The sequence below is a fragment of the Musca vetustissima genome, unplaced genomic scaffold (genome assembly GCF_032173495.1).
Source record: "Musca vetustissima isolate MV318-11 ecotype Yass unplaced genomic scaffold, APGP_CSIRO_Mvet_v1 utg15918, whole genome shotgun sequence".
In the NCBI taxonomy this organism is placed as follows: Eukaryota; Metazoa; Arthropoda; class Insecta; order Diptera; family Muscidae; genus Musca; species Musca vetustissima.
Genome location: NW_026879446.1, coordinates 182,746 through 207,163, shown reverse-complemented (window position 1 = coordinate 207,163; position 24,418 = coordinate 182,746). Strand labels below are relative to the sequence as shown.

Sequence of the window (24,418 nt, the reverse complement as noted above, 5' to 3'; positions counted from 1 at the left end):
ATACTTAGCAAAAAGTATTAATTTCCGCTATAATTAAAGTAGAAATGTCAACTTTTGTTTTTCCCAAATCGAAAATTGTTCCTTTTATCATATAGAATTCATAATGGTCTAATTATTGGGTTGCACCTATAGGTAATATGGACAGTTTATGATTTATATATGATGTATATGATTTATGATTTTGTAATATTTTTGCGTAAAAGTGCCTTAAAAGCGGTGGGAATCGTAGCCAAACTCTACACTTTGAAAATAAAATTAAAGAAATTTTTTTTTTTTTTAAAATAAAGGCGTATTTTAAAACGTTTGAAACCGCTAAATACAAATTATAAACATAAAAAATGGAGAGTATTGGCGGTGGTGTGTGCTGTTTATTTAATATATATTTGTTAATACGTTTGTGTAGCGATTCAAAATTTACATAGCTGGCTATTATAAAATAAATGTGTTTATTTTTTACACATAAGTCATTTTAGATAGACTTTTACTAAAATTTTTAATTTTGTCTGATCTTTTGACAACTGTAATATATAAATGAAAGCCTTCTAAATCGATTCCAATAGGTCTCAAATTGCGATTTTTTGCGTTTTTTAAGATATTTCCGTTTTTGTAGAATAAAAAACAATAAAATTTTTGATAATTGGTTTGATGAATGAAATAAAAGCAAGGAGACATATTGTTGTTTACAACGTTCCCGCACGTAAAGTTGGCCATAACAGCAATATGGACAAAAAATGCGAAAATTAAAAAAAAAATGTCAAGATGGACCAAATGTCATAGGAAGATAGAACTTTTCCGCGAAAAAAAAAACGAATACACTAGAATTTTGCTTACAAAATAAATATCAAGACTCGTAAATAGGTTGTTGAAGGAAAGATTATAAAAAAATATAAAAAGTGGAGAAGAGGAAATGGCGGGCATGGGACTCCCTTAGAATATAAACAACCAAAAATTTATTTTTTTCAGCATTGATTAAAAATAAAAAATGACATATGAAAAACTGTTGTTCAGTATATCCAGGGTTTACTATAATCGTGTTCGACTGTAGTACGCATGGTTTTATCTCACTTTTACATATTAATAACATTAAAGAGTAAAAATGGGTACTGAATTAATTGTTATTAATGCATTCTGCAAAAACATGCAACATTGTAATAATTATTGCTTTAAAAATCTGATCGCGGGGTCGAATTTTTTTTAACACACTACCCTAATAGTTTTCAACCGTTTGTTGTGTTTAAGAAAACTAATGAAAATATCTGAGAAAGAATTAGCTTTGTTCGTTATATGTGTAGTTGCTTATAACCGTTGTTCGTTATATCCGGTTTATACTGTGGAAATCTGCGTATTCTCTTTCTTGTACATGTAAATCATTAAAAAAGTCAAAAAATCGTTTAACACCGCTGTTATTAATGTTTGCCTCAAAAACAGGGCACATTACCTATAGTGGGTTGTCCGGAAAGTAATTTCTTTTTTTTCGTCAGAGGACTTAATTACGTTTTTTCGAAACCAACTTCACGCTTAAGGCGCTATACCATTATATGTGTCTTGAGAGCTGATATTGCAAGGCTTGTGTGTGAAAAAGTTCTATTAATCCTACGCAGTAGTTTTTGGTTTGAGCCCTTTTAACTATGGAGAGCACTAACCAGCATTTTCGTCATATTTTACTTCTTTACTTCAGGAAGGGTAAAAATTCTTTCCAAGTGAGAAAAAATTAATGGAAGTGTATGGAGAAGGCGTGTTAACAGTATGTCAGTGCCAGAACTGGTTTGCAAAATTTCGATCCGGCAATTTTAATATCGAAATGGAAGGCCGGTCGAAGCTGACAAAGACACGATAAAGGCATCAGTTGATGTAAATCGGCGAATAACCACACGAGAGATCGGTGATATATATATATATATATATATATGGGCAATATTGACAATTTTTTAATATACCATTTTCAAAAAATCGGTTTTTTTGTTTTCGTAGTACATCAATGATTATTGGTTCATATATAGAGAAAAATATCCTGGCTCCGAATCCGTTCGCGATCAAATTTTTGGTTGTTGTGCGCAAAAGTTATCGAGTTTTAATTCTAGACATAATAAAAAAATCTTAAAATTACGCCGTTTATTATAGTGACCAATAACGTAGATATATAACTTCCTTCGTAAAATATGAATATGCAGATATTATAAAAGTCACAAAAAAGTTGCAAATTTATATGTATATAGCCAGCACAAGAGAAAATCTCATTACTCTATGAAACTTTTGTAGTCATTATTATATAATAAAAATTAAAGTTCCACTCAACGTATCCGTTAAAAATCTTAACAGATATACATCTCGATTTAATTCACATTCATTAAATACAATAAATTAAATAACACTTCAATTGCAAGTGAAAATTATACTATACCACATTAGCATCATATGGCATATCACATTACCTGCACATTTTTTAAAATCACTTTGTTAGTATAATATTATTTTCATAGAATGTCAATTTTAAAATTTCAATTTAATCGGATAAAAAATAAAAAGTTGGTAATCTAAAAACAAATGGGTATACCACATTACCATCATTTACTCTATCAAATTACTCAGATTCGCGACTACAATAATATTATAATCCATTTTTAGAAATTCATGTTTGCGTATTAAAATTCAAAAAAAAAAAAAACACTCAAAATCGAGCTTCAATATTTCAGCACCATTTTAAGGTAGATGCAGTTTAAATTTTGAAAAATGATACATTGCCCCCATTTTGTAGGCTTTTAGTTTTGCTTTGACACAAAGACCGTAAAATGAGTGGCTTAGTCAAAAATCGATAGAGAACATAAAAAACTGGTTCGCCTCAACCTGTTTTTACACATTATTTTACATTAAAGTAGACACAGCATCCACCCAAATATATATATATATATATATACAGTGGTGGTCACGTAATTAAAACATTTTCTACGGCAAACATTTTTTGATAAGCCATCGATTAGTTTGAAGTATTTTTAAATTTTTTTTAATTCAGAACACTTAGATATACTGCACTTAAGAGATTTGGTATGAAACTAGAAAATTATAGCATGCAATTTTTCCTAAATAACGGTTTTTATGAAAAAACATCGCCTTTGAAGTGGCCACATAATTAAAACATTGTGTGATTTTTTACTTTACTGCAGTTTTTTTTGAAAATTATTTTTAAAAACTAATTAAATTTGTTAAATTAATTAAACTAATCGCCGATAAAATCATTTACTGATAAAAAATTTTACAAAAATTTGTAAAATCTATCAATATTGGCAACAATTTGTACAGTACACCTAACATTCGGAAAATCACACTTAATATAGAAAATAAAGTTCCGAATGAACCAGAAATTGCTAGAATTAGTAGAAAACAATAAATACTTCTTAAAATAAATAAATATTTGAAATAAAAACTTAAAAAATTTGGAATAAACCTAAAGGAGCGATTCGATTTCAATAGCCTTTATTAAAGAAGGCCGGAATATGTTTGCAGGAATTTTCGATTAATATTGACATTTATTATACCAAATCGATTGTTTGAGTAGTACAGAATATATTTGATTAAAAAATAGACCAGTGTACTGTACAAATTGTTACCAATTTTGATAGATCTTACAGATTGTTGTAAAATTTTTTATCAGTAAATGATTTAATCGGTGATTAGTTTAATTAATTTAACAAATTTAATTAGTTTTTAAAAAATATTTTCAAAAAAACTGCAGTAAAGTAAAAAAGCACACAACGTTTTAATTATGTGGCCACTTCATGCAATTTTTCCTAAATAACGGTTTTTTATGAAAAAACATCGCCTTTGAAGTGGCCACATAATTAAAACATTGTGTGATTTTTTACTTTACTGCAGTTTTTTTGAAAATTATTTTTAAAAACTAATTAAATTTGTTAAATTAATTAAACTAATCGCCGATAAAATCATTTACTGATAAAAAATTTTACAAAAAATTGTAAAATCTATCAATATTGGCAACAATTTGTACAGTACACCTAACATTCGGAAAATCACACTTAATATAGAACATAAAGTTCCGAATGAACCAGAAATTGCTAGAAAACAATAAATACTTCTTAAAATAAATAAATATTTGAAATAAAAACTTAAAAAATTTGGAATAAACCTAAAGGAGCGATTCGATTTCAATAGCCTTTATTAAAGAAGGCCGGAATATGTTTGCAGGAATTTTCGATTAATATTGACATTTATTATACCAAATCGATTGTTTGAGTAGTACAGAATATATTTGATTAAAAAATAGACCAGTGTACTGTACAAATTGTTACCAATTTTGATAGATCTTACAGATTGTTGTAAAATTTTTTATCAGTAAATGATTTAATCGGTGATTAGTTTAATTAATTTAACAAATTTAATTAGTTTTTAAAAAATATTTTCAAAAAAACTGCAGTAAAGTAAAAAAGCACACAACGTTTTAATTATGTGGCCACTTCAAAGGCGTTGTTTTTTCACAAAAACCGTTATTTAGGAAAAATTGCATGCTATAATTTTCTATTTTCATACCAAATCTCTTAAGTGCAGTATATCTAAGTGTTCTGAATTAAAAAAATTAAAAGTACTTCAAACGATGGCTGATCAAAAAATGTTTGCCGTAGAAAATGTTTTAATTACGTGGCCACCACTGTATATTCGTTACTTCGTTAGCGAATGTGGCAAATATTTAAACATGTATAAACATATTACTTTATTTTCACAGTAAAATGCATATGTCAAAGAAACTAAACAATCCACATATTAATATCGACCATTAATAAAATTTGAGTACCTTTTAGTACAATATTTCATGATTCGAGCTCTAATGCTTCACCCAAATCCAAATTTTACCAAATATAGTTTCATTTAGCACACATTATTTGCATAAGTACCCTCCTCAACCATCCAACAAAACTTCCTGCATACCCCGATCTTACACCACAATGATTCCAAATTCAAATTTCAGGATTCCAACACTATTGGTTCAAATTGTACCAAATATAGTACACATTAGTACTAATTTCTAAAACTTTCAACATATCCCAATCTTATAAAAATGAATTGCTGTTCGTTAGTCTCGCTAAAACTCGAGAACGGCTGAACGTATTTTTCTTATCTTAGTCTTGAAATGTTCGTGGAGCTTCAGGGAAGGTTTAAAAGGTGAGAAAAGATCGAATAAATACCGGGAAATCTCTAAAAAGCTGACTTTTATATTTCCCATACAAATGTTTTCTAAATAAAATGTAGATTCATACATTCAATTTGCTTTTTTTGTCAGAAATTTTTTTTTTTTTTTTTAAGTTTGATAAATTTTAAATTTTGTCACAAATTAAATATCTGAAAGGATTTCCAAAGAATTCACCTAATTTTTGGGATAAATGCAAATCAGAAGAATTCGGAATCGAGTTCGTGTCCATTCAGAGAATTCTGATTTTAACATCCATTTTGTTTGAAAATAACAATAATTTTGGGAAGAAGTTTTTTTATCACAGGAATCCATTATACCAAATTATGGCCAACTTCATAAGAAAATTCAATCAACGTCTTTATAATACCGAAAATGGAACGGGATCGGAATGTAGTAGCTATATCAAAACATGGACATCCCGTAATGACGTATTACTGCTACTACAATGGAGATTTTTGGTAGGAAGATTTGACACCACATGAGAATATACCGTACAAAGGGAAATACCATATATGGGGGCTACAGCCGAATTTATTGAAATAATAAATAAAATAAATACTGAATATTGTGGGTACCGTTCAAACCTCCAAAAAATCGATAAATGTGGAGTTTCATTATATGGGGTCTATTCGGAAGCTTTGGTGAATAGGTTACATCTTCAACACAATTATCATCCAAAATATAAAATTGCTGCGAAATACGAATTCAATTAAAAGGTAAAACCAGTAAGGAAAGTCGTAAAGTCGGAAACGTCGTCTTTTCGAAAGGACAGTTACATGAAATTGAAAGAACTTGAAAATGTGGTCTTTATTATGCCTTTCTGGAACCTATGCTAAATTTTATTTCATTCGGGCAAGTTAAGAGTAGTTTGCGTAAAACGGACAAATTTAAATAAATCGATGAAGAGCAAACTTGATACACGCTATTCCCTAGGTCAGACTCTTCAAAATGTAATCTCAATCAGACACCCGTTTGAAATAAATAGGGAAGCTGTGTCTGCATCTGCGCGGTGCACCATTTAAACGAAACTTTATATTAACTTCAGTACATTGTACAAAATTGTCTTTGATGCACAATTGATATTAAATCGGCGCACATTTTTCAATTATAAATGAATTTATTTTCTATAAAACCGTAAACATTAAATAGTAGATACTGTACTGTAATGTTACTTTATGTGAATGTCATACAAACGATGTGTTTTAGAGCCAACACAACTGAAACACGAAATTCTATACTGCAGTGAATTATATTGAAATGTGTGATACAGATTCCAATGTAACGATCAAAATCGGCATATGGGAAAATATATTAAAAGTTCATCTATACCCACAATTTTCAAGGACATCTCTTACCCAAAAAAAAATGTTTATGCAAGCATGAATAAAAATTGTAAAACAAATCTGAAATACTGAAAATTATTTCTTAACAATATTGTTAAGGCAAGACAACGTTTGCCGGGCCCGCTAGTAAGTAATAAATTTATAAAACTACGTACATATCCCAATCCTACACTCCGACGGTTATTTTAATATCAAATTTCAGGATTCCACCTCGATTTATATCTCCAAATTAAATTTGTAACATATAGTAGTTTTCGTACACATGAGTACATACTTTCAAAGCCATCTCCTTAAATAGACCCTACATCTCAACCCTAATTCGCATTCCCAATTTCATGTTTTTAGTTCTATCCATTCACATGTTACGAAATTGTACGAAATTTAGTACTTTTCGCATACTTATAGTTCCAATGTCTATTCTACAATCTATCAGCGACCCTCATTTAAAATTTAAGAGTTCTAGCTCTACCGGTTCGGCAAATACAAATGGTATCACATATAGTACTTTTCGTACCGTTCTATTACGAATTTTCAAAAACCCAGCCCTATCTGTCACCTTTGGACCAAGAGTGACCCTCACCCAAAATTTCAAGATTATAGCTTCAGCCGTTTCGACTGAACGTTGATGAATCGTTAAGTCAGTCAATAAGTCTACTCTTTTATTAGTATAGATATATTTATATCTCTTCTCTATCTCTATATTTGGACCAAATTGTATGTACAGACTCTATGGGGCGTGATTAGTGTTTCAGTGTAGTTTGAAGTAAATCCGACATATGGCGCAAAAATCTTGAAAAACATATTTTGAAGGACGGCTGGACCGATTTTCCTACCATTATGTGGGATATATACCATAAAGAGATACTATACCGACAATGTACAGAGAAGATTCATAACCCTTCTTAATGTGGAATTCAGGGTCGTACCTAATTTATTGCGCTCCGTACATAAATACTCACCTTCTCACCTTTATAGGGTTTGTTAGACGTCCGTATTACCCAAATACGCAAGGACCTTATTTGCATCCGTGCCAATTGAAAATGGCGAAAATGGATGAAAACATTTTTTTAATAGATCGAAAAATGTTTATTTTTATAGAAACACAAAATTTTCAAAGACTTAAATTCTATTTTCAAAAAACAAAAAAATCAAAATACGCATTGTCAATGTTGAAAATTTCAACTTCATATTTTGATACGCAATGCGTATTTGGGTAACATTCGTTGAAATACATGTATTTAACTTTTGAGGTGAATAAATTCGTACGCATACGCATGAATTTAGGTTAGACCCTCATATATCAATTTCAAATAAAATGAAAAAGAAATTCCATGAAATGTTACGCATGGCAATTGGCAAATTTTTAACAAATTAAAAATATATTTTTTTTCTTGAGCTCCACATTGTTCTCAAGATTTAACTAAGAATGTTGCAATTTATATTTATAGGGTTTATGGGCAGGGAACTTAAAAATATTAATAAATATAAATGATTCAAAAATATTTGCCACTGAACACAAGATTTGCGTACATTTCGAAGGAAGATATTTTCGTTTAAAATTTGAAAGCTAAATGTTGTCAAAAGCAAATTTATAAAAAAAAAACAAAAAAAATGGGAAACATATGACAGCATGGGGTATTTATTACTACTTTCAAAGTACCTTTCCACCTACTCATGACGTAAGGAGCACGTACACTCCACAGTCCGGACTATGGAGGGTTGTAAGGGTAGGTAACTACCGGCTACAATAAATTCAGCCGGTAATACTAAAATGCACTTTCAAAAGACATACAACAAGTTATAAACAAGCAATTTGTACAATAACGAAAATAAACAAATAGTAACAAACTACGTATGTAAAATAGATTTTTATTACTTCTATAGATTCATCAAAAGGAATATGATTATACAGTTTATTATAGACATCCCAAATCGAACGAAATGGAATATAGTTCCGCGTAGTACGTGATGCTACATTTATTTTTATTTCACCAACCAAATAATTTTAATCTATTTGGCCCCTTAACAGTTTTATAATGAATATAGCTCTAAGCATTAAACGTCTTCTCTCGAGTGTTGGCAAATCTATGAGTTTTAAGTCTATAATATCGAGTTTGTACAGTAATAGTTTGTGTACGACATCAGTTTGAAGTTTATTTGCACAGCCGTTATGAATATAACTTGTCAGCTCTAAAAGATTTGTTAATGTTGATCTGGCAGTTATAAAGCCATAATCTACGTATAACTAGTAATTCAAAAAGCCTGGGTATATCACTTAATTTCGCAATCTCTCTGTATTTTTCAATGTTACATCTACCACCAGATTTATGAAGGGGAATTATAAAACTACATCTCCAAAATTAAGGAAAACATCCTAAATATAAGGAAGCATTGAATATAAATAAATTCATATGCACATGACTTAAGAATACATGCTGGAACCCCGTCGGGACCTGGAACTTTTGAATTTTTTAAAGGCCTTAGTCCATGAACCTTTTGCTCCGTGAGAACAAAATGCTGAAAGTGGTTTATTTTTTTCGATAACATAATTGTAGGGAGAGTTGTGTAAAAATTTAGAATAAGGGCTTTCAAAAAAATCGGCAAACATATTTGAAATTTCAGAAACATCAGAGGATTCTCTGCAGCCAAATTTCATACAGTTTGGAAATTCACGAACCTTACGTTTAGAGTTTACAAAATTATAAAAGTTTTTAGGATTATTTTGAAGACTATTTTTCATTCTAGTTAAATAGTTCGAATAACTCCTGGAGTTTTCGATATTATAGATATTCCTTGCCTTTAAGTAGTTAGCATATTTCAACGAGGAGTTATTTTTTTATACTTTTTATACAGCCTACTTTTAGAAATTCGCAGTCGTTTCAGGTATTGAGAAGACCATGCGGGTTCTCTATCAGAATTGTTACTTAATATGGGGACAGATATTGAAAGCGCATCATGTAGCAGTTTGTAAAACCAGGAAATTTGATCATCCATGTCACCTTTTGCACTCCAATCAGTATTAGACAAAGTTTCTTGAAGCAATGTTATGTTTGTTTTAGTAAAGTTCAATTTATTAAAATTACTTTTTTTATTTTTTAAAGTGACATTTGGTAATGAGTTGTGAATTTCTGGCATTTTATTGATATTATTTTGGTTTTAAACACTAAATTATTATACATTATTGCTATGTTTACAATTGGTTCTTATTATATTTGAATGAATGGGAAAACTGATCATGCATGTGTATATGGCTAATGGTTAAATCATTCCTAAGTTTACAATTTTTTGGTGCAATATTTGAATGAATGGGAAAACTGATCATGCATGTGTATATGGCTGAGATATTCCTAAGTTTACAATTTTTTGGTGCAATGACCAGTCTGGTTCATTGGACTATTGTACCAACCTTATAAAATTTAAGTAGTTGGTTTGTATATATGTGTGTGTATTTTTTATTGATGTTTTGGGGAAAATAAAAAATGTGAGTTAGATTAAATGATTAAGTGTGACCATGTGAAAAACCCAACGTTGTGAATATATGAACATACTCCCCCGACGTTGAGCTGTGCTCAACTGAAATTTCTTATGCTGATACAACCGATTTTAATTGCTATTTAAAAAATAATAATAATGTAATGTAAATAATTTAACTTTGTTTCTTATAGATAGGTATTATGATACTAAAACTACAAATTCTGATGAAGCGACTGCTGCTCTGGGAGGTTCTTGACTTAATTTTCTTCTTTGTCGTTTTTGCTTCTGGTAGATTACCAAAATGATGAGTCCAATTGAAGGAAGAAGGGCAGCGGAAGCTTCTATTGTTTGGTGTATTTTTATATAATTTTTTATGCAATTCTTGGTGGATATCCGATATATTTTTTATCTGATCTATGTATTTTTTGATGTGAGTTTTGCTTACTTCTTCTTCGGTTGGGTAATTAATTTCACTCATGTTTCAGTGGCAGTATATGATGTGTAGAAGGATGTTAAATATATTTCGTCTGGACTTATTTTTATGAGCCCAGTGCCCTGTAGGTCGAGTCGAATATGTTTTTTGCTGCATACGGCGGTCATAGGATTTGAGTGCGACATGGTGCACATCTATTGATTGTTGTGGTGTAATTAGATGAGTGATGTGTTTTCTACAAACGGAGTTGCCTTGCAGTTGGTACTAGTGACATTGTTTAGTAATGAAATCTCACATAAACATTTGGCTGCATCTGTAATGAATTTAGATTGTATGCTTGAGCATAATACTTTATCTTCTGTTAAAGGTGTGCAAGATGCCCATTGTTGCCATAATTTCACTACATGGCTGGATGTGTAAGAGAGCTGGTATCGGATGCAGCTTAAAGAGTTCCAACTTCTCTGGATTACATAAGGGGAAATTATGTGATTGTTTGAAATTCCTCCCTTCACGTTCATGATTTTATAGAGCTGACGCAGATTGTCCTGGTTGACTGGTAGTTGTAGTGATGAGGGCAAGTGATTTCTCACTTTCTCATTCAGTATTGCCTCGATTTCTATGATTAATGTTTCAAGTTCCTCATAGGTTAGGGAAGCTTTTGCTGCACTTCTTACCTGAAGATGCTTGGCTGATTTGACAGCCGCTTCCCAGAGACCACCAAAGTTTGGTGCTCTTGGCGAGATGAAATTAAACTGGATCCTCTTGTTGATGCAGGCGTTTATAATGGTTTCTTGCGCAGCAGGGGTGTGTATGACATCTGACAGCCCTGGTAGCTTATTTTTCGCTGCAATGAAATTTGTTATCACAATATAAACTTTGACAGTGGCCGCGTCTTGCAATGAATCTTTTAAGGGCACCTATGAAAGTCTCAGTTGTGAGGTCCCTCACTAATTCTAGGTGTATAGCCTTCGTCGTGAAACAGCAAAAGACTGCAATGTAGGCCTGTTAGAGGGCCACAGTAGTCAACCCCTGTATTTCTGAACGGTCGCGCTGGCGTTACCCGTGTTGAAGTCAGGATTTCCATGACTTGCTTGAACAGTACCGGCTTAGCTCTGCTACATCTTATGCAACGGTGAACAGTGGCTCGAGCCATAACTTTCCGCGCAATTCTTTATGTGTTTTTAGCTGGACAATTTCGTCCTTGAAGTCCGACTCTTGTATATGTCTGATTATATACATCAGGGCAGTGTTTAGTTTGATAGTGGTAGGTACCTACTGAGTCGGTTGATTCATGACCTTGCACCTGCATTTTCTTTCTAGTTCTGTTGGGATTGCTAGTTGTGAGTTGTATGTGGGTGGCCACATCGACTCGTTTCCGTGTAGAAACAGAGGGCCACAGAACCAAAGTGCACAATCTTTAAGAGCGGCGGGTGAAATCCCCCGAGATAAAACATCGGATGGATTATTTTTTGAGCCAACATGACGCCATTGATCTACTTGGGTTAACTCTTAAATGATTGCAAGTCTGTTTGCGACAAATGTATGAGAGACGTCAGACGATGAGTTTATTCAGGCCAGAATGATTTCTGAGTCGGTCCAGAGCCAGACAGAACATTTTAGTTTAAGATCAGATTTGATTCTTGATGCAAGCTGAGCTCCAAGAATCAAATCTGATCTTAAACTAAAATGTTCTGTCTGGCTCTGGGGCGACCCGAAATTTGGAATTCGAGTCATGGTAGTCCCATCCATGAATTTGGATTGGATGTATGCCACTGCGCCGTATGCCTGTGAAGATGTGTAGTTTATTGACTGAGCCACATTTCCTTTGCCAATGTGCCGATGTAACCGAAGGGTTTTTAATGCGCTTAGGTCGTTTCTGAATGTGTAATGGTTCTGGTAACGAATGATCCCAGTCAAGTTTTAATTCCCATAACTCGTGTATAAATACATTCGCTGTTACTATGACTGGCCATACCAACCCCAAAGGATCAAAAAGCCTTGCTAAATCGGATGTGAACGTTCGTTTAGTAATTCTTCGAACCGAGTCAATGTTGACCATCTTGTGGATACCAGTACATGTTCCTTGTTGTACCGGCCTTGTAATGTTTTCCAGGCTGTCTCATAATTATGGCGGAAAGATGGCTGTTGAGTTTTTCAGCTTCACCGATTACGTTCGCCTTGAAATACCACATTTTTTGCACAGCGGGAATGTCTTGGTTGACTACCAACTGTAAAAACAGGTCAGCGAACGCAGTCCATTTCAAATAATCCCCGTCGAATTTTGGGATTGCAATTTTGGGGAGTGGCAACACGTACGCTTGTGCACACTATGCCATATATTGTGTTGCAGGCATAGTTGCATGTTTGACATTTTGTAAGACCATTTCTTCTAGATCTGTGTAAGAGCCCAATTCATATCCTTCTTCGTGTTTCAGAGAAATGTAGTTTTTGAATTTGTTCCCACTGTTTTTCGTTTTTGATGCCGTTTTGATGCATTTTCATATTGATGCCGTCGGATACATTGTAAGTACTCGTTTTAGAGACGCTATCATAAAGCTTTGTCTTCTAATTGCTGAGTTAGTTGTTGACACTGAAGCTATTTGCCGTTATTTGCGGCCGTTATTTGCGGTTGCAGGGGGGTTTCGGCAGCCGGGAATTGGCTTGTTTCTGGAGCTGATCCCCTTGAAGGTTCCACCGTGACTGACTCAAATAACTCCCGGTATTTCATTGTAGTTCCGATATCTTCTGGTAGTAATTCTCGGTGTCTCTTGTGGTCCTTTAGATCAGTTTCGTCTAATTTAGTGAGCCGATCCTTGTAGAAAGTAAGTGTTCTTCTTAAAATTGACTCCATTTTGCATTGCGGATGATAGTCTCTATCAGATCAACCGTGGCTTCTTGAGCTTCTACTAATTGACTGAATATAGTCATGTCTCCGTTATCTTTGCCGGTTGTCATTATTCAAATATAGTTATTGTCCGAAATTTACCCGATGATTTCATAATTCAACAGGAACGTGATACGTGGACTGCTATCCTGGTGCGCAGACAGGAGTTACAGGATCTGAATTATTTTGAGTGTGGATTGTTTTGTCCTACTGGAAGGATTAGGGGTCGCCAAATGTGGTATTCCGTGATTGAAACTTGGATGGATGTCTTATCCTTCGTACTTTTGCAGGTTGCGTGTTTTGTTCTACTGGAAGGACTAGGGGTCACCAAATGTTCAGCGAAAGGACTGTTTCGTCCTCTAATGAAGGCAGTATCACAAAGATATTTGGAAGGGAAGCCGAATTTCGGGTAGTACAGACTTTCTTGAACAATATGTTTTGTTGTTATTAGAAAATCGGCGTGTTGAATTTCAATATAAAAAATGGCGTTTCCGGCCAGGGCATTTATATTCCATTTTCGAAGTATAATTTTTCTTTAAATGTACAACTTTTCTCAAAATAATTTATTTTATTTTGTTATTGTTAACCTGTGACGTATTAATTTTCTTCCTGATGAAGACAGTCGAAATATTGGAAAATAAAAAAGCAGAAAACAAAATACTGAATTTTATTTAACCTTATACGGCGTTTACATTTAACCGGATTTCGTTAACCCAGTGGGTTTAAATTATCAATTCCATTGTATTTATGTCAAATAAATCTTCATAGAGTAGGATAACCCGGTAAAAATTTATAATGTAAACGCCGTATTATGCCGAAACAAATCCAAACAAGAAGAAAATATTTTTATTTGAATCAAAATATATGTGCACATTACTACCATAACTTTTTTTTTTTTTTGAAATATATGTTGAGTTTTTGTCCTGTTCTGGTTAGTATTTCGCGATTAAAAAGTTGACAGCAAGAGAAGACTAAGGCATAAATTTGCCTGTCGGTTAACTTTATTAATAAACCTTGAATAATTTAAATTTTATAAAAATAAAAAAAAAATTAAATTTAATTTTTTATTTTGATTAAATTTGAACTACACTAATTCAAGAATGTCCCTATAAATTTTCAAGTGAAAATCTCAAAAATTTTTGAAGATATAGCCGACTTATTGTGTTAGCATCACGTGACAGCAAGAGGGCTTCTCAAACTTTAAACGCGTTTTTCTCCCTTAAGAAAAAATAAAAGTAATGTTTTGTTTATAGGTTATGGAATACGGAAAATACATATGCAGGTTTGTACGCAAAAACATCTTTTGCAAAGAGCACATTTAGTAAACAATTATCCAATACTCGGCATAGTTAATACACTTACTTCATAGAATAAAAAGGTTTGAGATTAAAAGCATGTCTACTAATGCAAAACCCCCCTCAAAACAGTTTTTTTTTAATGAATCGATTTTTCAAATACTTTTTTTCAATTTTGAGTTGTTAAATGTTGAGTTTATAAATATTGAAAAATGCTTATTTTCTACCCATATGTCGACTATAGAAAAACGACGATATATTCCGCGTTCAATGTATAAATAAAAACTGATTAATTAATAATTTCGGCTGCTGAAACTTATAAGAATGCAAAAGAATTCTTTAATTAATATAATTGTATAAACTGCAAAAAACTGCATTATATACACTTTTTTGAAAAACATATCTAAAAATTTTACGAATAATAAGTTCTATTCCATTTAAGTTCTATGTCCAGCTTCGAGAAAAAACTGCAATTAAATAAGTTAACAAATGCATTACTAATTAAAAAGCTGGTATTTTCCTCACATAGTTGGGGCTATAAAGTCTTCTTAAAACAAGGCAAACATTTTTAGATATATCATTCACATTTTCAAGAAATGTGGTAACAAATTTAATACTGAGATAACAAAATCTTTGATTCCACGGATGAAAAATCGTTGCCATAGTTTATAGGGGATTTATGTCTAGCTTATTAGGCGACAGTAAGTTGGAAACATGAAGTCAGATTTAATTGCAAAAACGAAGTCATACGACTTGAACTGCAGGAAAAATCATCAGCAACAATGCAAGGATCACAAATTGACGTTTTTAATGCACTAACAATATCATTGTTGTACGATAGAAAGAGAATCGGACCAAATATTGACCCCTGTGGTACACCGGATGTCACAAAGCTGATAGATTCAAAACCATTTACTAAAAATACTGTTTTAAATTTAAAACATGTGAGTAAATTAGACACACAGACTTAGAAAATTTGCAGTGGTCACGAAGCTTTTCAAGTAACACACAGTGATTAACACGATCAAATGTTTTAGTGACGTCCAAAGAAACAAGAGTACAACTTGAATGTCTGTTTAAATGTTGCCTATTTGAGTCGGTGATAGAGAGTCGATTTTTCCGAAAAGCGAACTGAAATAGACTAAATAAGAGTTTCGACGAATAAGCTCAATAATTTGGGCTTAATAACATTTTCAAGAATTTTTAATAAGGATGGTAGTATGAAAATGGGCGTATAATTGGAGTATCGGAATTATCTTCCAATAGAATTAGGAAATAGCAGGACAAATCGAATAATAAAATATGCATAACATATTAAATACTTAATAAATAACATTTTCAATTTGAATTCATTTCTGGTTGTAAGTAAAAAAATATAACTATCAACAAAGCCATAATGTTTACAGACCAATAGAAAAGCATTAAAAATTACATTGATTGCTTTCGTATCAAAATTACATTGTTTGAAAAATCAAAATTTTGTTAGGCTTGATAAATTTTTCATTAATAATTCCTCGATTTATGAGGCTAAATGAAATAATTTTATTTTCTTTTTTAGTTTCAAACAAACTTTCCAAACGTTGTTAGCAAGAGTAGAATAATTATCTATTAGGCATACACGAGCTCCATCAGATCCAAACTTTAAGGGATTTAAACTTATAGTATGCAGCCATAACATCATCTCATTTGTCAAAATTTAATAAGAATTAATTTTTTTATAATATACATCGTAGGAACCCAAAACCCATTAGCAACGATCTAGCACAGCGGTTTGTTAATGTTATAATTTTTCCCACTTTCCGTTATATTTTATAAAGTGAACTTTAGTTTCCTCTCCTTTTTAAATTAAAATCTTCTTATATCTTGTTTTCTTTTTGCGTTAGTTTTATATTTATTTATTTATTATTATTTTTTGTTTTTTTTTTTTTTTTTGTAATATTATTCCGCTTACCGAAAATCTCAAGAACTTTTTAAGATATAGCCGATTTATTGTGTCAGTATCATGTGACGGCTGAAGGGCTTCTCAAACTTTAGACGCGTTTTTCTCTAAACATTGGTTTTGCGAATGGCGGGCACGATACCTCAAAAACTAATAACCCAATCGATTCCAAATTCTTACACGTTTCTCTGTGAGTGTGTAGTTATCGTATGAACTAAGATAAAGCCAATCGGTGAAGATCTTCCTTATTTTTTAACTTGGTTTTTGGTAAAAAAAATCGGCGATTTTCAAAAAATATTTTTTCAGAGGTCTCCAATTTGATTAATTTTAGAGCGAAGTTAATAATCCTAGTTCATACGAGAGCCAGACATGTACTCTTTCTAAAACCGTTGGAATTTTCGGATTCCGATGTTCCAGTGAGGAGTTATCATGCCCGCCATCAAAAATAAGGACTTTTCTTTAATTACAAAAAAACAATAACAAACATTTTTGTAAATTATTTTTCTTCTCTCATAAATATTCAAATATATATGTGCAAAGTTACAAACCTTAACAAGCATTGGTATTGATTTACCAGCCCATTTTTATATGTTTTTTTTTTTTGTATTTTTAAGATTGACATTCATAAAGTTAGCGCGAATATGCTGAGATTTATGGGTCGATTACGGATGGTAACCATAGTTTAGTGACGTTGCCAGTTGTCAAATTTGAATTATGGATGGCAACTGTTGTCAACTTCAGTTGCTTCAAAGTGAATTTTTCGGCAACCATTTATTTTTGGCTGCTGTTTAGTCGTGTTTAGCAAAAAGAATTGAAATTTGGTTGGAATAATGGTTGAAATTACTACAAAATGGCGAACATCTTCTTTTGGGACCATGATATGTACGTATATGCCATCTATACATCTGAATAAAAAAAAAATTTAGTCTTCCCCTTTTCCTCCTCTGTTAATTTAGAAACAATCCAAATTTTACATTGTTTTTCCTCTATTAGCCGGTTGAAGTCATTGCCTCCGCAAAAACCCTCAGAGCTGCACACACTTTTAAGAGAGGAGAAACCAGGGTATAATGCTTCAACTAAGTACACAACGGCATATTTTGGTAGCCGAAAATACGCCTTAAAGCTAAAATGAGCAGTTGATTGAACTTTTATCTAAACATAAACATCTACTCACAGTACGGATGGTAGTTCTAATGGATTGGATTTATCTATTAAATGCCTTCTACGCCTTGTACATCATTTTCATCATCAAAAAATAGTTCCAATGAGCTTATCATCACTTAAAATTAGTTTTTCTGAAATATTCTATTCTATTCAAGAAACACCACACAAACAAAACTCAATTACAACAAACAACAATTCCAACCTTCAGCTATAATTCTGTCCTTATACAATAATCAAGATAAAAGATCATTATGTATGAAGATAATGGTTATATACCGTAAGCTTTTGTGAGTTCAAATTGTTTTGATTTGTTTTGGGGATAATTGGATGACAAAATTTGTAAGCGGGCGCAGTATTATATAACATGACAGGCAAAATATTATCCTATGATGTAATTCAGTTTGTATATTACTACCGCTAGTTGGAGAAAAGTGTGGTAGAATTGTCGGAAATGATTTCATTTATACGAAACACAATTTACTATGTATTAAGACGAGGGATGATTGTAGCTAACACGAGAAGTTGGCCCGAAACACAATATTAATAAGTGTTCTGTGCGCAAAATTATTGGAATAATTATGCAAATCACAAGGACGCTTGTGTGGGAACACGGACTATATTAAAAAACAAAAAATACTTATCGAGAAGAGCACACAAAAACTTACTATCTGCAGCGTTTCACACCCGGCTGAATTTGTGAACAGCGTTTTAGGTGCGGAAAAATTCATTCATGATTCAAAATACATGCTTTTCGTTTTGAGCTCATTTTACGAATGGATTTATCGCCACAAATTCTTTAAGTGAGAGCACACAACAACGATCCTTCGTTTCGTTTGGTGGTTGAAATTCTTTCTGACATTCGCTCACGAATGAAAAAAAAAACATTCGCGATTTCTTTCGAAAGCAATAAGGCAAAACCAAAACGTTCGTGAAAATAGTTGCTGGGCATGTGTTTTGTTATTCCACACATGAAAAAAGTATCGGGGGGAGGGGGTGCCGGGCTCCCGACTTTTTTCTTTAAATAAATTTAGTTTTGCAACAGAAAATGTTTAAGAGTAAAATGTAATGGAAGAAAATCATAAAAAATGGTGTAGAATATGCCAAGTCACATTAAAATTGTAAAGAAGAGCATAACTTATGGATAAAATATTACAAATCGCTTAATATTTTGATACTTATATGTGCAAAAGAGTTAAAATTGGTTTCTTTTATCGTATATTCAGATTTAGCAAAAGGCGATTTTTGCAGAGTCGGCATCTTATTTTTAAATAAACGAGGGCGTGGAGAGGCAAACACCAAGTCCCAAAATTACCACTGTCGCACCCTCTACACAAATTGCAAAGATGCTCTTGAATGCTTCACCGACCATGAAAAAAGGAATACATGCCACAAAGATGCGATGATGAGGATCCAGAACTATATCGAGAATCAAAGATGTTTCAAAACGTAACTTGTTACAGACAAAGAAGCTTCAGATATATTGAAAGAACAAAAGCATAATGTTAAAGTGGCCATTGAGACGATTTTACTGTGTGAAAGGGAAGACATCGTCTTGAGGGAAACCTCCTGAATACTGTCGTTAGACGTAATCTTCGAAAATGTTTGGAGAGTACACCCAGAAATGCAACATACCCGTGTCCCAGAATAGAGAACGAGTTAATAAAACTAATTGGAGAATACTTCCAAAAGTCTATTGTCGAAGAAGTGAAAAGAGCTGTATTCTTTTCGGTTTTAGCGAATGAAATTATATATGTATACAATACAGGTATTTGAAAAAGTCAAAAAAATGTTTCTTTTGTTACGTGGAATTAAAATGGTTAACAGCGTCGTCTAACATGTCAGGCAATTATAATGGAGTGCAGACCATTTTAAAATTAAGTTTAAATGCAGCTGAAGTATACTTTCTAAAATGAAAAAATATTTAAAACCTTATCGAGAATTATAAAATTTTAATGTTAAGATTTTAAAGAAACAATACAATTTTATGAAAATATCTGAAAGTGGATCTGTGGATCACTATGTGGAAAGCGAAAGATTCACGACCTAATTGCATTTCATCCACTTGAAGCGATTGTAGTATGTGACGAATATATATTTCCAAATAAAAATATATTGTTACAAATTTTAATACCAATGCCGGTAACCACAGCATCAGCTGAAAGAAGGTTTTCTACACCACGTCGAGTAAAAAATGTAGCTGAAGAATGAAATACAAAGCCCACGTTCTTCTATCAGTGCATAAATCTGTAGTAAAAACTGATCACATAAATAAAAAAAAACTAAAAATGGAAGACTTGACTTAAAATATACGTTATTTTTTTTTAATATGAATTTAAGAGTAAGAGTTTCTTTTATCGTATATTCAGATTTAGCAAAAGGCGATTTTTGCAGAGTCGGCATCTTATTTTTAAATAAACGAGGGCGTGGAGAGGCAAACACCAAGTCCCAAAATTACCACTGTCGCACCCTCTACACAAATTGCAAAGATGCTCTTGAATGCTTCACCGACCATGAAAAAAGGAATACATGCCACAAAGATGCGATGATGAGGATCCAGAACTATATCGAGAATCAAAGATGTTTCAAAACGTAACTTGTTACAGACAAAGAAGCTTCAGATATATTGAAAGAACAAAAGCATAATGTTAAAGTGGCCATTGAGACGATTTTACTGTGTGAAAGGGAAGACATCGTCTTGAGGGAAACCTCCTGAATACTGTCGTTAGACGTAATCTTCGAAAATGTTTGGAGAGTACACCCAGAAATGCAACATACCCGTGTCCCAGAATAGAGAACGAGTTAATAAAACTAATTGGAGAATACTTCCAAAAGTCTATTGTCGAAGAAGTGAAAAGAGCTGTATTCTTTTCGGTTTTAGCGAATGAAATTATATATGTATACAATACAGGTATTTGAAAAAGTCAAAAAAATGTTTCTTTTGTTACGTGGAATTAAAATGGTTAACAGCGTCGTCTAACATGTCAGGCAATTATAATGGAGTGCAGACCATTTTAAAATTAAGTTTAAATGCAGCTGAAGTATACTTTCTAAAATGAAAAAATATTTAAAACCTTATCGAGAATTATAAAATTTTAATGTTAAGATTTTAAAGAAACAATACAATTTTATGAAAATATCTGAAAGTGGATCTGTGGATCACTATGTGGAAAGCGAAAGATTCACGACCTAATTGCATTTCATCCACTTGAAGCGATTGTAGTATGTGACGAATATATATTTCCAAATATAAATATATTGTTACAAATTTTAATACCAATGCCGGTAACCACAGCATCAGCTGAAAGAAGGTTTTCTACACCACGTCGAGTAAAAAATGTAGCTGAAGAATGAAATACAAAGCCCACGTTCTTCTATCAGTGCATAAATCTGTAGTAAAAACTGATCACATAAATAAAAAAAAACTAAAAATGGAAGACTTGACTTAAAATATACGTTATTTTTTTTAATATGAATTTAAGAGTAATTAAGATATATATTTTTGTGAGCTTAATGAGATTAGGGTGGCGTAGGGGATGATAGATACCGCTAGTTCACCCATAACAACTATAATAAAAATGCGTTGAGGCGTCGGGTTAGTTGCCTACTCTCGGAAAACCCTACTATGAAAAAGAAAAAGAAAACCAAACCCCCCTAATGTTGACGAACCACGCAAACGTATAATGGACCATGATCTGTGAAACTGCACTTGGAATGTGCGCACGTTGTACAGAACAGGCGCAGTGTTCGCTTTGGCGGATGTACTCAAGAAGTACAAAGCCGATATTATTGCCTTACAGGAAATGCGATGGAAAGGGACAGGCGTAAGTAAATCAGACGATTACGGCCTGTATTATAGCTGCCATGATACGAGATATGAATTTGGCTGCGGATTTATGGTAAACAGGATAATAAAATACCTCGTCTCCAGATTCACTCCAGTGGATGAGCGCATTGCTATAATCCGTATAAAAGCGAAGTTCTTCTACATCAGTCTCATTTGCGCCCATGCTCCGACCGAAGATAAAGATGAACAGACCAAAGACATATTTTACGAGCGCCTAGAAACAGCATATGGCCGTTGCCCTGGCCATGACATTAAAATTCTGCTAGTAGATTTTAATGCAAAAATCAGAAGGGAAAATATCTTTGGTCCCACCGCACGCTGGGTTGAGCGGTAGGCAAAGTGGCGATTAATTCAAAAAATGAACTTTAACTTTAAAAACCGTTTTTGGTACCGAATGAAAGCAGATAAAATTCTACATCACTAATTGCCAAAATAAAAGTTCTTTGTTGTTTACTTTATTTGTGGTGTGTCCTCAAAGTTCAGTAATTATTATTATTTTTGCGCGCATTGGTTAAAAGTGAAAATTTGCATATTTCCAGTAATATTTTTTTTAATAAAGACTTCTAAAAGTGAAAATTTTATTATGGAGCCGTCTACTTCAGGTGTTTGAGCATATGAAAAATATTTGTTTGTTTAGATAAATGTTTTGGAAATATAAAAAAAATTATAAGGAAAATGCTCCAAAATTGAGGTATTTTTGATGTTTGTATTGGATTTCAACTGAATTATCAGTGAAACTTAGTAAAACTGCTTATATTTTCTTAAACTATGAAGTTTATGCTTATAAATTCCAGAAAAACTTTTTGCCGCTTTGGTGCATTTTTTGAATTATTAAAGAATTTGTAAAATAACCCAGCTAAATGAAGAATCTCAGGAAGCCAGAAATAAGGACTTCAAAAAACTTCGGGAACACTTTTCCAGTAAATTCAGTGGGGGAAAATACAATAGAAGACGTCTTTAATAGATTTCTTTTAAATTCAGATCCATTTATTTCGAGCAAGAGGAAGAGTTGTAAAAAGAAAATACAGAGTTGTAAAAAGAAAATACTGCTTTGAACTTACTTATCCTTACCCAAATGGAAAATGATAATAGTGACGAAGATGATGAAGATTATTTTAACGAATTGTATGATGACTAACAAGTAAATGATTACACAGTGACACATTTTTCAACTTTCAAATCTTGAACCAATCGAGACCCCCAAAATCTTGAAGCTTGTGATGGTGGGAGAAAATCCCTAGCTGGGTTTTGCATTATTAGCTGAGGGTTTTTTTAAATTCATTTTTAAAATATTCGACTGGGGGTGGATTTTAGCACAATTTTCGAATAATACGTACTTACACTGTGCAGCACTAAAATCTTGAACCAATCGAGACCCCCAAAATCTTGAAGCTTGTGATGGTGGAAGAAAATCCCTAGCTGGGTTTTGCATTATTAGCTAAAGTTTTTTTTTTAAATTAATTTTTAAAATATTCGACTGTCGGTGGATTTTAGCACAATTTTCGAATAATACGTACTTATTATTGAGTCTATACCTCGTGAACTATTCGAAATATTGCCTTTCTCTCTAAGGCAATACTTTTCCTCTTAATTAGATCTAAAAATTTTCTCTTGAGATAAAATCAATAAAACAACACTATCATACTGAAAATAGCACAACTGCAAAAAAATTAAAATGTCGACATACTTTTTCCATGTTTTTTCACACTTATTTCAGAAACTACTACTGACTCAATAAATAGGTACACAATTGAAATAAAAAATGAGATTTTTATTGTTGATGATAAAAATATAAGGACACTTCAAATGGTATATTGATACTTAGAAAAATCATAAACATTAAAATAAAAATAAGGACACTTCAAATCTTTTTTTACATATACATATTTTGAAATTTATTCGTCGCTTTGGAGCTAATCTCATCATCTGAAAACTCGTTACCGACCATTTCCATATCTTTATTTTCGTAGGAAAATATTTTATGCCTAGACCAGCATACTTCCCCAAGCATCGGCAAAGTTGAAATTTCTTCAAATTCTCCGCTCCGTCGAGTGATATGGCATTGCCAGATGAAAATAGGCAAACTATTTTATTCTGACGTTTTAGAAATCAACAACCAAGGTTTTCATACTGGCAGTGTTGATCCCGCACTGCTCCGAATGTTGCGTACATTGATCCTCCACCATTACACTTGCTGTAGTTGTTTTTTCTTCTTTGATGTAAGGTTGTTTGTCTTACTTCTTGAGTAATGGAACGTCGCCAGGTATTTCTAGGTTGACCACTATTCCTCGACCATTGGTGATGCCATTCAAGTGCCATACATGTAATACTGTTCCAGTTTTTCCTTAATGTATGGTCGATCCACCTCCAGTTCCTGCGTTTACCCTGTACGCTGCGGCATGTCTTCGAAAAAAAAACCAAAGGGCCCAAACATTTTAATTTTTACTTCAATTTTGTACCTATTTACTGAAAAAAGCATTACAATTTTTATTAGTCCATATCTCGTGAACTATTAGAAATATTGATTTTCTCCCTTAAGCAATATTTTTCCGCTTACTTAGTTCTAAACATTTTTTCTTGAGATAAAATCAATAAAACAACACCATCATACTGAAAATAGCACAACTGCAAAAAGAATTAAAATTTCGACATACTTTTTTCATGTTTTTTCACACTTATTTCAGAAACTGCTACTGACTCGACCAAACAATATATGACAATAAGATAGTCAATAGCAAATCAAACAACTCTTCTTAAAACTCCGATTTCTTTGGTTGATTCCATCACATAGTTATAGCCTCAAAAATTCAGCAAAATGACCAAAGAAATTCACTCCCAATTG

General features: G+C 32.5%; 1 protein-coding gene across 1 annotated transcript in view; it reads right to left on the bottom strand.

Moving 5' to 3' along the window:
- Window positions 1-24,418, bottom strand: part of LOC133324354 (intermembrane lipid transfer protein Vps13D-like) — a 103,832-nt gene that overhangs the window by 22,258 nt on the left and 57,156 nt on the right. The window contains exon 6 of the mRNA XM_061533198.1: window positions 23,156-23,160. Coding sequence (XP_061389182.1) covers window positions 23,156-23,160 — 5 coding nt within the window. The remainder of the gene's footprint in view (window positions 1-23,155; window positions 23,161-24,418) is intronic.